General features: G+C 74.1%; 1 protein-coding gene across 1 annotated transcript; it reads right to left on the bottom strand.

Moving 5' to 3' along the window:
- Window positions 1-1964: 1964 nt before the first annotated feature.
- On the bottom strand, window positions 1965-12776 carry UBTD1 (ubiquitin domain containing 1). Its single transcript, XM_075917763.2, has 3 exons — window positions 12564-12776; window positions 3376-3603; window positions 1965-2711 (listed from the first exon to the last, which is right to left on the bottom strand). Exons 1-3 carry the CDS (start codon window positions 12631-12633, stop codon window positions 2326-2328), a joined length of 684 nt encoding a protein of 227 aa, XP_075773878.1. The 5' UTR covers window positions 12634-12776; the 3' UTR covers window positions 1965-2325.
- Window positions 12777-12945: the final 169 nt, after the last annotated feature.

Raw genomic sequence — 12945 nt, 5'->3', positions numbered from 1 at the left:
CCGGGCCGACCCGGGCTGGCGATACAAGTGGGGACGAAGGCCGTTAAGTATCAGTTAGCTGAACAGTCGATTAACCTCGGGACTTGTCACTCGACTAGTCTCTAGCACTTGGGGGCGGGCAGGGCCCCCCCAGCCGCCCCGCGCTGGATCCGACACAGCAGCTGGGGCAGGGGCTGGGCCGCAAGGGGAGCCACTTTGAAAACCAGCTCCCTTGGCAGACCCGCTGCCTGGCGCCCCGTGTCGGGGGGGGGAGGGGGCTGTACACCCTCTGGCTGGGCATCCACTGGGGGCCGAGTTGGGCCGTGGGTGACCCCTGCTGGCCGGTGGCTGTAGCACTGCCCGGGGGGAGGGGGGGGGCTGTACACCCTCTGGCTGGGCATCCACTGGGGGCCGAGTTGGGCCGTGGGTGACCCCTGCTGGCCGGTGGCTGTAGCACTGCCCGGGGGGGGGGGGAGGCCCTGGCCTAGCAACTTCTCACCTGGCAGGGGAGGGTGTGAAGGAAGGAAGGGGGGACCTGGGGGTTGAGTGAGCCGGGGCTGAGGGGGGCGGGGCAGTCTGGGTGGGACAAACACGAAGAGAAGGGGCTGAGCCGAGTGCGGGGGTCAGGGCCTGTCCCCCCCACGGGGCCTGGGGCTGCCTGCCCCCTGCTCCCCCGTCCCCATGGCGCCCGGGCCGCGCTGTATCCGCAGCAGCAATGACCCGCCCTACTCTACCGGCCGGCGGATCCGATCTGGCTGCAGGGCCGGGGTCCCCGGCGCCGTCACACGCCCCGTGCTGCTGCTGCTGCTACAGAGGCAGCTGTGCAGGGTGGCAGCAGCCCCTGGCCGGGGGGGGGGTGCGGTTAGAGCTCCCAGACCCCGTGCGAGCCGGCACTGAGCGGGGCTGCCAGCCCGGCTCCACTCCACTCCAAATGCAGAGCTGTGGGGGGGCGGGACCCAGACCCTGCTGGCCAGCCTGCTAAAAAATTCCCTGGCAGGGTGTGTGCGGGGGCAGGGGACTGCGCGTCGGCTGCAGCGTTCACCGACCTGCCTTTGCTAATCGGCTCAGCACTGCCCTATTGCAGCCCGGGGGGAGTGGGGCGGGGGCTCTCCAGCCCAGCGTTCCATGGGCTGTGCCGGGGGGCTCCCGCTGCCCCGTCCCATGGAGCCAAGGCCCAGGCTGTGCACCTTTGACCTCCCCACCAGCGGGCACCAGCAGACGCAGCCCCTGCTGCCACATGGGGGCGCAGCTGGCACGGGACCCCCCCGGCAGGGGCCAAGCCAAGGCCAAAGGTGGGGGGCAGGGCCGGGGGCTTGGACTGGAGAAGGGACAAGCGCGGCCCTGGCAGGGCCTTCCTGACAACCACGGGCGGGCGGTGCCCACAGGGCACATCAAGTCCCCGGCCCCTAGGGACATGGGCTGGGATGGGCAGAGGCGGTTGGACCCAGTGGCACCTAGGCACCAGGAGCGGGTGGGTGATGTCCCCGCGGGCAGCAGCGCCTGGGCCTACGCCCCCTCCCTGCACTGGCTCCTGTTCCCAGAGGGGCCCAGAGACTGGGGAGGGGGCTCAGCCAGCTGCAGAGGATGCAGAGCTCAGACAGGTGCCAGGCATGGCCCAGTTTAAGGGGGCAAGGAGCCAAGGGGGTGGGTGGAAGCTGCTGCCGGCTCCCTGCCAGGGAGGGGCCTTTCAGGGGCTACAACAGCAGCTAGGCAGTGTCCCAAGAAGGCAGCATAACCTAGCGGTTACAGCAGCAGAGTGGGCACCAGAATGCCTGCGGGAGTCCCAGCTCTGCTCCAGTGCCTGGCGAGTCTCTGTCCCTCAGTTTCCCCCTCTGGTGAGCAGGGAGAAGGATTGGCTACGAGGAGGGTGGGCAGCCCAGCTCCCGGGAAGCCACCGGCCAGGCTCGGATGGGGCAGCTGGGAGGAGCAGTGCTGGGGTACGTGCCAGGCCGTGCCCCAGCCGAGGGGAAAGCAGCAGGCCGGGGGGAAGGAAACGGCTTTATTGATAAATATGCAGAGTCCGGGAGAGCTGCCGGCCCCCTGGCCGTGCGGCGTGCGCAGGCTGCTCACCCAGGGGCCACGGGCACGCCCTGCGCCCGCTGCGCCCACGGGAGCCGATTGGTCGCACACCTCTAAGCCACTTTATGCAAGTGTCCAAGCGCCAACAGGCCCCACCCCCTCCAGCAGGCCCCGCCCCCTCCAGCAGCCCCTCCCAAGAGACAGGCACCAGCCTCCTGCTGCGGTGCCCGTGAGCCCCCTTGCAGAGCAGAGGCAAGCGGGGTCCCGGGCCCTGGGCGCCCCACGTGCTGGTGCCGGGGGAGACCGCTCACCGGCTCCCGGGCCGGCTCAGTTCCTGGGCCCCAGCGGCGGGTTCACGATGACCTGGATGACAAAGTCCTTCTGGATCTTGGCCTCGTGCAGCCGGGTGCGGTCGGGCAGCAGCTTGCCGGAGAAGAACCAACGCTGCCAGCCCGGCTCGACGCCCTCCTGCGCCTGCAGCTGCTTCTTCAGCTGCCCCACGCTGTCAGCCATGCTGGCGCGCAGGCGCACGTCCCTGCCGGTGGAGAGCCGCACCTTGAGCGGGAACTCGTGGCGGGCGCCGGGCGCCGGCTCCGGGGGCTCCGTGCTCTCGTCGCCCCCCCGCTCCTGGATGAGGTTGGCCGGTGCCGCCAGGCAGTACACAGGCAGCTGGTAGCGGTTCCCCAGCTCGTCGTAGCACTCGCCCAGGGACCCTGCGGGCAGCCGGAGACGCCAGCTCAGGGGAGAGGGGAACGCACCCGAGCGGAGCACAGCACGGGCTGGGCCGACAGCATGGATCTCTCTGCCGGCGCCCTCACTCCTGCCCCACGGCCCTGCCGGTGCCCCTCACTCCCGCCCCACAGCCCGTCCCCCAGCCCTGCCGGTGCCCCTCACTCCCGCCCCACAGCCCCGTCCCCCAGCCCTGCCGGTGCCCCTCACTCCCGCCCCACAGCCCGTCCCCCAGCCCTGCCGGTGCCCCTCCCCCCCAGCCCTGGCAGTGTCCCTCACTCCTGAACACCCAAATTCACCTCCTGAAGCTTTTCCCATGCCCTGCCCTGCCCCCAGGGCTCAGTGCCTGGGGGCAGGGGCCGAGCAGGGCGGGGAGCTGGGCTCTGGGGCAGACACAGCCCTGTGCTCTTCCCCTGAGAAACGCCAGAGCAGCGCCTTGGCCCCCCAGCACCCCCCCATTGCCAGCCCTCGGGCCCAGCGCAGCCGACGAGGCCCCAGAGCCCGGGTGGGACGAGCTGCTCCCCAGCCCCCCTCCCTCTGCTGTACAGGCCCCAGCCCCTCCCTGAGCCTCTAGGAGCCTCACCCGGGGCAGGCACGTCCCCCTCCCTGCCCGGGGGTCCCAGTCCCCCTCCCAGGGTCCCAGCCTACCGTGGGGCAGGGTGATGCTGGCTCCGTCGAGGATGGCCTGGGCCAGCCCGTGGTCGCCGGCCTCCGCCGCGCAGGCAGCCGCCCTCAGGGCGTCCCAGATCTCCTTGCGGCCCTCGAAGGCGGGCGCCGTGTCCCAGAACTCGTCCCGCTTGCTGCGCAGCTGCCCGGCCGTCATGGGGTAGTCGCTCTTCCACCGGGGCCGCTCCTTGCGCAGGGACTCGTTGCGGCCTGGCAGGGAGGCAGGGCTCAGTGGGGCCCCCTCGGGGCCTGCTCCCCCCCGCCCGGGGCCCACAGAGCCGGTCTCCCCCCGCACACGCTGGGCCTGGTGTCCCGAGGCCAGCCCCACGCCCGGCTTGGGAGCAGGCCAGGGCAGAGCCCTCGCGCTAACCTGAACGTACCCCCGCCGGGCAGGGCAGCAGGAGCAGGGGCCAGGCCTGTCCCCGTCCCCGCTGAGAGGCAGGGCCTGGTGGGGCTCTCACACCCTAGTGGGTCCCCGGGGTCGCCCTGCCCCACAAGCAGAGGTGGATTAAGGTTTTGTGGAGTGCTGGCCCAGAGCAAGTGGGGACCCGCCCCCTGGCCACCTCTGGCTTCACCTGCAGCCCCACCTATTTCAGCCCCTTTTAGGGGGGCAGGCCAGCCTGTTCCACCCAGGGTCCTGCCCCCCCCCCCGCATGCCACCCTGGCTGGGGGCACAGACTCCACCGGCTGTCCCTGCACTTCTGCCAGGGCTCCAGGCTGCTTGGGGGGGGGCCCTCGGGGCAGCAGGAGCTTGGAGGGGAGGGGGAAGGGGCTGCGTGTTGGGCATGGGGGAGCTGGCAGAGCCAGAGGGGCCAGGCTCGGCTGGTGGGAGCGGTGGCCCAGGGCTGCCAGCGTAGTGGCAGGGGGCAGGAAGATTCACCAGGGATCTGCCCAGCCCCTTGCAGGACACAGCCCCCACCCGCTAGCCAGCTCCTGCCGTGGGAGAGGCCTGGCCGGGGGCCCTGTGCCCTGGCTGGCAGGCAGCTCGAATCCCACCTCTGTGGCCACTGCGCCGTGGCCAGGGCGCTACCTATAGCGTAGGGAAGGAGCGGGCCGAAGCACGGGGATTACGGGCTGCCCCGCCCCCGGGACGGGCAGAGCAGACATGGGAGGTTTTGCCAGGACTGCCAGGGTCGTCTCCTCACTGCCCTGCGTGACTTGGAGCAAACCACCGCCCGTGCCTCAGTTTCCCCGTCTGTAGTTCAGGCTGGGTGCAGCGAGGGGGCTGGCAGCCGGCCTAGGGCAGAGGCACAGGGACAGGCAGGGCTCCCGAAAGCCGGGGAACGAGCCCGGACGCCGGCAGGGGCCCCAGGGATCGGGGCAGAGCTGGGACAGGCAGCGCCTGGCCCCGCACACGCTGCTCCCAAACGTGGCCCTTCAGATCCAGCCGGCAAGAGTGGGGAGAGCCCAGGGCAGGAATCCCGGCGTGGGGCACAGGGAAAGGCAGAGCTGAGGGCTGGGAGAGCCTGGCCCACCCTGGTGCTTTCAGCTGGCAGGGTGGTGCAGAGCAGGGCACCAGCCCAGGGCAGGCCCCGACCAGGGCTCCAGCACGGGGGGGGGGGGGGGGGGGAGATGGACACGCCCGACCTTCCCACCTGCACTCAAAGGCTGACCTGAGCCCAGATCACCCAGCCCTGCGCCCCCAGCGCCTCCCCGGCCTCCGAGGGCTGCAGCCAGCAGGCCCCGCCTCGGGAGAGCCCTGTGGGGGCTGACGCCCCTCTGAGCCGCTCGGTGCCGGCTCCCCCTGCCAGGCACATTGGGCTGGGGGCCAGGCCTTGCCTGCCCAGCCATGGAGCCCAGGGGCTGTGCCCCTGGCCGCTCCCTCCCACCCCAGAAGTGGCTGCATTTGACATGTGCTGGGCCCCTCCCAGCACCATGGAGTCCTCTGGGTCGCAGGGAGTCCTGCAGGCCCAGCCGGCGGCTGCTCCTTCTCGGGTGGGCTGGCGCGCAGGGGGGTGACAGCAGGCCCTGGCAGGGGGCCGGGCCGCCCTCCTCCTGCCCCCACCTGGCAGCTGCCAGGGCCTCTGGCAGGAAACCAGGACAGGCTGAGCCACTTCTCGCACTTGGGGCCGGGCCAACCGGATCCAGTGCGCTGGAGCTCGCCCTCCGCCCCAGGCCTGCCCTGCCTCCGCAGAGCCAGCCGGGAGAGCCGCAGCACTGCCCCCTCCCCCATGCTGCCCCAGCTGGGGGGCAGGGGATTGGCTCAGCCCCTGCCTGGCCCCTGCACTGGCTGCTCTGAGGCCTGGAGGCAGGTACCCAGCATGTGCAGAGACCCCCAGCAGGGAACCATGCCGCGCAGTGGCGGGAGGGGGCTCCGCACGGCCCGGGGATCCCGGCAAAGAGAGGTCAAGAGCCCTGGCGGGGCAATGCCAGGCGGGCAGCTCCCCCTGCAGCACCATTGCGCAGCACTGCCAACGGAGCAGCTGCTGCACCACCCCAGAGGTGGCTGCATTGCCAGCATGGGCAAGTGACACCCACAGAGCCCGGAAAGTGCTCCGGGCCCCTTCAGAGCAGCAACCTGTGGAACTCCCCGACGCAGGGCACCCCGACTGGTAGAGCAGGCACCTGGCTTAGGATGGCAGGAGGGGTAGGCCGCCCATCTGTCTGCAGGAGCACAGGGCAAACCCTGCCAGGCTCGAGCTGGAGTCCAGATGGGAGGGGCAGGAGCTGGCGCTTTCTAGGCAAGGGTGCCAGGCCAACAGCCACGGGTGCAGCTCTGCAGAGCGGCGCTGGCTTTCCCCTCGCCTGCCCAGGAGCGCCCCTGCGCCCAGATCCACCTTCACACTGCTCTGGGCACCCCGCCTGGCAGAGGGGAGAGCGCGAGCTCCTGCGCCCAGCCCCTTTACGGCGCATGGCAGCCGGCACCCTGCCCAGGACGGAGCGCAGTCTGAGCCGTCCCCGAGTCTGGAGGGAGACGTTTCAGGGACCCAAGCAACACGCGGGCACCACTGGCACCCCATTAGCGCTGCCACCAGAGCTGGGGCAGGCCCCCTTGGAGTGAAGGGAGCAGGAACTCCGGAGCCTCGCACCAACGCAGGGGAATCCCAGCCTGGACGCCGGGCGGGAAAGAGGGTGTGTGCCGGAGACCGTGGCACAGGCAGGCAGCCGAGAGCAGAGGCTGCTCCCAGGGCAGCTGGCTGGGCTGCCGGCTCCCTCCCCGGGCCTGCCAGCAGCAGGCTCTGAGCGCAGCCGCCGGGGGACGAGCCCCCTCGAACCGACCCCGGCGTGCAGCCCGGCTCCCGCTGCGCCTGTGCCGCAGGCCCTGAACGCCAAGCCCCCAGAGCTCTGGCCCCCAGGCCACAGCCGGAACCAGCGCCCGGCCCCCAGCGTTGCTCTGTGCCCTGCCGGAGCCCTTGGGCAGGAGAGCGCAAGGCTCCAGGCACAGAGGCCCCGCAGTAAAACCCGAGCCGTCAGTGTGGCCGGGAGCTGCTGGGCCAGGGGACGTGCAAGGAGACCCAGCCAGGCCAGCTGGCGCCCACAGCTGGAGCCTGCAGGCTTCTGGGGGGCGGGGGGGGGGCTGCGCACAGAGCCCCTGCACCGCCAGCTTTGGGCTGGAGCGGGGCTGAGCCCTGGCCAGTGGCGCCAGTGCCCTGGATGGCAGGGGGGAGGAGTCAGTCCAGCCCCGGAGGAAGGGCTCCCTCGGGCTCTGCTCTCCCGCACGGGGGGCTGGGGGCCTCCGAGGGGCCAGTCGCCCCAGCCCACTGCTCAGCTCAAGTCTGAAAATCCACTCGGGCCAGCAAGAGCACAGGCCTGGAGGAGCCGGGCGCCCAGCCCCCCGTCGCCCCCGCCCTAGGAGCGCGGCAGCGAGGGGTTCACGAAGCTCCGGGCCGGGCGGGGAGCTGGGTCCTGGGTCCCGGGCTGACTGGCGCCTGCGAGTGCCTGGGGAGCTGCCCGCTGCCGGGGGACATTGGCAGCACCACGGGGGAAAGGCGGCAGGAGCGCAGGCTGGGAGGGGCGCGGCAGGGAACCCGCTCACGCCTGCCACCAGCTGCGGGGAACCCAGCACTGGCCGCCCTGGCACCACTCTCAGGCTGGCGAGCAGCAGGCTGGGGGGCCAACGCTGCCGCCCTGTTCCTGTCTAGCTATGGGGCGCGACAGCACGGCCCCCCCGCAACCAAAGGCCCAGGCCCGCTGCCTGCCCAGGCAGGCCACAGAGCACCCACCGCCCGGCCAGTGGGCCACGCCAGGCCGCAGCGCCCTGAGCTTTGCCAGCTCCTCCCCCCGACAGGGAGCTCCCGGCGCAGGGCCGGGGCAGGCGTCACGCGTCAGGGCCCTGGCACGGCTGGCACATGGGACGCACGGAGCCGCTTATCTCAGGTGTAATCGGCAGCCAGCCCGTGCAAGCCACCCCTCCCGCGGCTCCCAGGCACCGCGCCGCTGCCCAGGGCCACGTCATCACCACGGAAACGCAGCCACCGCGGCGCCCGCGCCCAGCGCACCGGAGCCGGCTGAGCCTGCCGGGAACGGCGAGACACCGCAGCTCGTGCGCAGGCGGCCAGCACACCAAGTCAGACACCCCCGGCCCAGGGGGCTGAGGGCTCCGGGCCTCTTCTCCTGCCCCACCCAGCCCCCCTGCCCCGCCATTCTCCGCGATCGCCGTAGGGCTGGGCCGGGCGGGCACCCGGCAGGGTGGGTATCTGGCTGGCTGCGAAGTGACTCAGCCTAGCGCAAACTATTTCCACTTGCACAGTCCTGACAACCACGGCTCCGAGGCTTCCAGCCACAGCACGCTGCCCTGGAGAAGGGGGCACGGGACCCCCCAGCGTAGGGCTCCTGAGGCCCCTTTTCCTGCAGGCCCTCGAGCTGGGCCAGCAGCTGTGCACGGTGCCTCGAAAACGCCCAGCAGAGCCGGCCAAAGCGCGAAGTTCCCCAAGAAGCACCCCAATGGGCCTCTCTCCCCATGTCCCGCCAGCCACCCGCCCGCCCCTGCCCCCCTACCCGCCCACCCTTACCAGCCTGTGCCCCGCCAGCTCACCCGCCCCTACCAGCCGGCTTTCCGCCAGCCCGCCTACCCACACCTACCAGCCTACATCTCACCAGCCTGCCCATCCCTACCAGACAGCGTCCCCCCTACCAGCCCGTGCCCCACCAGCGGGTACCCCGTGTGCCGTAGGGGGGCTGTCTGCTCTGTAACCCGGGGTCCCCCTGCGCTGGGCTGTGATTCCCACTGACTCCCCCACATGTGCATTGGCCCAGACACCCAGGCCCAGCCTGGGCAGGTAACAAGGCTCAGGGGGGGGGGGGGGGAGACAAAGGGAGGGAGGCAGAGACGGCACCTGGCTGGGGGGCAGGGCCTGGGAGGGGCAGTTTCTGGCTGGGCAACATGAAGGGAACAGACTAAGCTGAGGGGGCGATGGGCCCCCTAACCCCAGGGTCTGAGGCATCCCGGCCCTGACTCCTGTAACCACGTCCCGTCTGTGCTGGGCTGTATCCTGGAGGAGCAATAAACCCCCCTGTTCTACTGGCTGGGGGAGTCTGTTCTTGCTGCTACAGGGGTGCAGAATCGGGGGGTCCCCAACGCACCATCACCCCCCGCCAGCTCACCTGCACCTACCAGCTGGCTTTCCGCCAGCCCACCTACCTGCACCTACCAGCCCACGTCCCCCCCACCAGCCCTTCCCCCCCACCAGCCAAGGATCAGGGGGGCAGCCCAGGCGGCGGCTGTCAGACCCGCCCAGCCTCTCTGCCCTGACCCCGGGGGCTAGGTGCCGGCCGTGGCTTGCAGCCCCATATCGCTGGGGCAGGAAGGGCAGTTTCTGAGCACGGTCGGTCGGCCACCTGAAGGGGGACCCCAGTGGCGGGGCAGTGTCAGGGCAAAGCCAGGAGCTGCTGGGGCCCTGGCACCCCCAGTGCCACTGGCCAGCAAGGCTCGGGGTCGTCGCTGGCTCCGGGTGGAAGGGGTCAAAGGGGACGACTGGAGGGGGGGGGGGGTCTCACTCACCCACGCGCTGAACCCTCCCCTCTGAGCACTGAACCCCCTCCCCGTGCTCCCCCCGCAAGCGCTCGGGTGAGGAGGGCCCCTCCACAAGTGTGCGGGATTGCGGGGGGGAGCACGGGGAGGGGGTTCAGTAGGTTCCTGCTAACCTGTGCACTTGCGGGGGGGGTGCCCCAGAGCAGGAGACCGGGGTCAGTGGGGTCCAATTCACCTGAGTGCTTGCGGGGGGGGGCCCGCTCACCTGTGCACTTGTGGGGGGGTCCGGGGCGGGGTGCCGGGGAAGGAGGGTCTGGGGGGTCCCGTACACCCACGCGCTTGCAGGGGGGTCCCGCTCACCTGCGTGCTTGCGGGAGGGGTGCCAGGGAGAGGGGTGTCAGGGGAGGGTCCCACTCACCCGCACGCCTGTGGGGGGGGTGCCGGGGAGGGGTCCCACTCTCCTGCGTGCTTGGCAGGGGGGCCCCCGCTCACCTGTGCACTTGTGGTGGGGGTCCGGGGCAGGGTGCCAGGGAGGGGGGTTGGAGGAGTCCCACTCACCCGCGTGCTTGAGAGGGAACCTGGGGGGGCCCCGCGCACTCACACCCTTGCAGGGGGGGCCCAGGGCAGGAGGGTGCCAGGGAGGTCCAGGGGGGCCCGCTCACCTGCACCCTTGAGGGGATGTCCAGGGGGCCCACTCACCTCCACCCTTGAGGGGGAGCCTGCTCACCTGCGCGCAGCTGGGGGCGGGGGGGTCCCACTCACCTGCACCCTTGGGAGGAGTGCCAGGGGGCTCCGAGGGGTCCCACTCACCTGCACACTTGCAGGGGGGCCCGGGGCGGGGGGGTGACGGGGGGCTGCGGGGGGGCCCCACTCACCTGCGTGCTTGCGGGGGGGGGGGTCCCAGGGGCGGTGCCAGGAGGCTGCGGGGGGGGGTCCCACTCACCTGCGCGCGTGCGGGGGGTCCCGGGGCGGTGGGGGGTGCCAAGCGGCTGTGGGGGGGTCCCACTCACCTGCGCGCTTGCGGGGTGGGGCCGGGGTGGGGGGGGTGCCAGAGGGCTGCAGGGGGTCCCACTCACCTGCGCGCTTGTGGGGGGGGGTGCCAGGGAGGTGCGGGGGGGTCCCACTCACCTGCGCGCTTGCGGGGGGGGGCCCGGGGCGGGGGGGTGCCAGGGAGGTGCGGGGGGGTCCCACTCACCTGCGCGCTTGCGGGGGGGGCCCGGGGCGGGGGGGTGCCAGGGAGGTCCGGGGCGTCCCACTCACCTGCGCGCTTACGGGGGGGGCCCGGGGCAGGGGGGTGCCAGGGGGTCGGGGGGATCCCACTCACCTGCGCGCTTGCGGGGGGGGGCCCGGGGCGGGGGGTGCCAGGGGGGTCAGGGGGATCCCACTCACCTGCGCGCTGGCGGGGGGGGGCCCGGGGTGGGGGGGTGCCAGGGGGGTCCCACTCACCTGCGCGCGTGCGGGGGGGGCCCGGGGCGGGGGGGGCCAGGGGGGTCCGGGGGTCCCACTCACCTGCGCGCTTGCTGGGGGCCCGGGGCGGGGGGGTGCCAGGGGGGTCTGGGGTTCCCACTCACCTGCGCGCGTGCAGGGGGGTGCCAGGGAGGGCAGGGGGGTCCCACTCACCTGCGCGCGTGCGGGGGGGGTGCCAGGGGGGGCGGGGGGGTGCCACTCACCTGCGCGCGTGCGGGGGGGGTGCCAGGGGGGGGCCAGGGGGGTCCCACTCACCTGCGCGCTTTGGGGGGGGGGCCCGGGGCGGGGGGTGCCAGGGGGGTCCGGGGGGTCCCACTCACCTGCGCGCTGGCGGGGGGGGCCCGGGGCGGGGGGGTCCCAGGGGGGTCCCACTCACCTGCGCGCGTGCGGGGGGGGCCCGGGGCGGGGGGTGACCGGGGGGTCCGGGGGTCCCACTCACCTGCGCGCTTGCGGGGGGGCCCGGGGCGGGGGGTGCCAGGGGGGTCTGGGGTTCCCACTCACCTGCGCGCGTGCGGGGGGTGCCAGGGAGGGCGGGGGGGTCCCACTCACCTGCGCACGTGCGGGGGGGGGGGGGGGGGGGGGGGTGCCAGGGGGGTCCCACTCACCTGCGCGCTTGCGGGGGGGGCCCGGGGCGGGGGGTGCCAGGGGGGTCCGGGGGGTCCCACTCGCCTGCGCGCTGGCGGGGGGGGCCCGGGGCGGGGGGGTGCCAGGGGGGTCCCACTCACCTGCGCGCGTGCGGGGGGCCCGGGGCGGGGGGTGCCAGGGGGTCCCACTCACCTGCGCGCTTGCGGGGGGGCCCGGGGCGGGGGGGTGCCAGGGGGGTCTGGGGTTCCCACTCACCTGCGCGCGTGCGGGGGTGCCAGGGAGGGCGGGGGGGTCCCACTCACCTGCGCGCGTGCGGGGGGGGGTGCCAGGGAGGGCGGGGGGGTGCCACTTACCTGCGCGCGTGCGGGGGGTGCCGGGGGGCGGGGGGGGTGCCAGGGGGTCCCACTCACCTGCGCGCTTGCGGGGGGGGGCCCGGGGCGGGGGGGGGTGCCAGGGGGGTCCGGGGGGGGGGGGCCCGGGGCGGGGGGGGTCCGGGGGGGGGTTCCCACTCACCTGCGCGCTTGCGGGGGGGGGGGCCCCGGGGGGGGGGGGGCGGGGCGGGGGGGGTCCGGGGGGGCCAGGGGGGGGGTGCGGGGGGGGGCCCGGGGCGGGGGGGGGTCCCACTCACCTGCGCGCTGCGGGGGGGGCCCGGGGCGGGGGGGGTGCGGGGGGGCCGGGGGGGGGGGCGGGGGGGGCGGGGGGGAGGGTGCCAGGGGGGTCCGGGGGGGTCCCACTCACCTGCGCGCTTGCGGGGGGGGGGGGCGGGGGGGCGGGGGGGGCACCGGGGCGGGGGGGGCCGGGGCGGGGGGGGGGTCCCACTCACCTGCGCGCTTGCGGGGGGGCCCCGGGGGGGGGGGGGGTCCCACTCACCTGCGCGCTTGCGGGGGGGGGGGGGGGGCCCGCGCGGCGGGGGGGGGGGGCCCGGGGGGGTCCCACTCACCTGCGCGCTTGCGGGGGGGGCCCGGGGCGGGGGGGGGTCCGGGGGGGTCCCACTCACCTGCGCGCTTGCGGGGGGGGGGGGCGGGGGGGGTCCGGGGCGGGGGGGCCCGGGGGGTCCCACTCACCTGCGCGCTTGCGGGGGGGGCCCCGGGGGGGTGGGGGGCGGTGCGGGGGGGGCCCGGGGCGGGGGGACCGGGGGGGATCCCACTCACCTGCGCGCTTGCGGGGGGGGCCCGGGGCGGGGGGGGTCCGGGGGGGTCCCACTCACCTGCGCGCTTGCGGGGGGGGCCCGGGGCGGGGGGGCGCTCCCCGCGCGGCCGCCCTACGCAGCTGCCCATGGCGGAGGCCCGGCCCGGCGGCCCCGACGTCCCGCGCGGCTCCTGCCGGGGCTGCCGGCCCGGGACCGGCTCTGGCCCGGGGAGCCCGCGGGCCGCTCCGCCCTCCCCGGAGCACGTGACCGAGGGCCGCAGCTCCACCCCGACGGCCGGGCCAATGGGAGTGCGGGGGCGGGGCTGCCTGTGGCCCCGCCCCCGGGCAGAGCCAATGGGAGCGGGAGGTGGGGGAGGCTCAGTGTGGCCCGGCCCCGCCCCCAGGTCCCGCTCCGGGCTGAGCACGGAAGGAGGGGTCTGACCCCCCTTAACTCTTGGCCC

Source organism: Pelodiscus sinensis, chromosome 8, assembly GCF_052426305.1.
Source record: "Pelodiscus sinensis isolate ZL-2025 chromosome 8, ASM5242630v1, whole genome shotgun sequence".
Taxonomy (NCBI): Eukaryota; Metazoa; Chordata; order Testudines; family Trionychidae; genus Pelodiscus; species Pelodiscus sinensis.
This window is presented reverse-complemented; position numbering and strand designations above follow the sequence as displayed.

Coding starts and splice junctions, on each gene's coding strand:
- UBTD1 (XM_075917763.2), bottom strand. CDS start 12,633: ATGGGCAGCTGCGTAGGGCGGCCGCGCGGGGAGCGCCCCCCCGCCCCG. Junction 3,604..12,563: donor CCCCCCCCGCAAGCGCGCAG/GTGAGTGGGACC, acceptor CCTCCCTGCCAG/GCCGCAACGAGTCCCTGCGC. Junction 2,712..3,375: donor CAGCATCACCCTGCCCCACG/GTAGGCTGGGAC, acceptor GGCTGCCCGCAG/GGTCCCTGGGCGAGTGCTAC.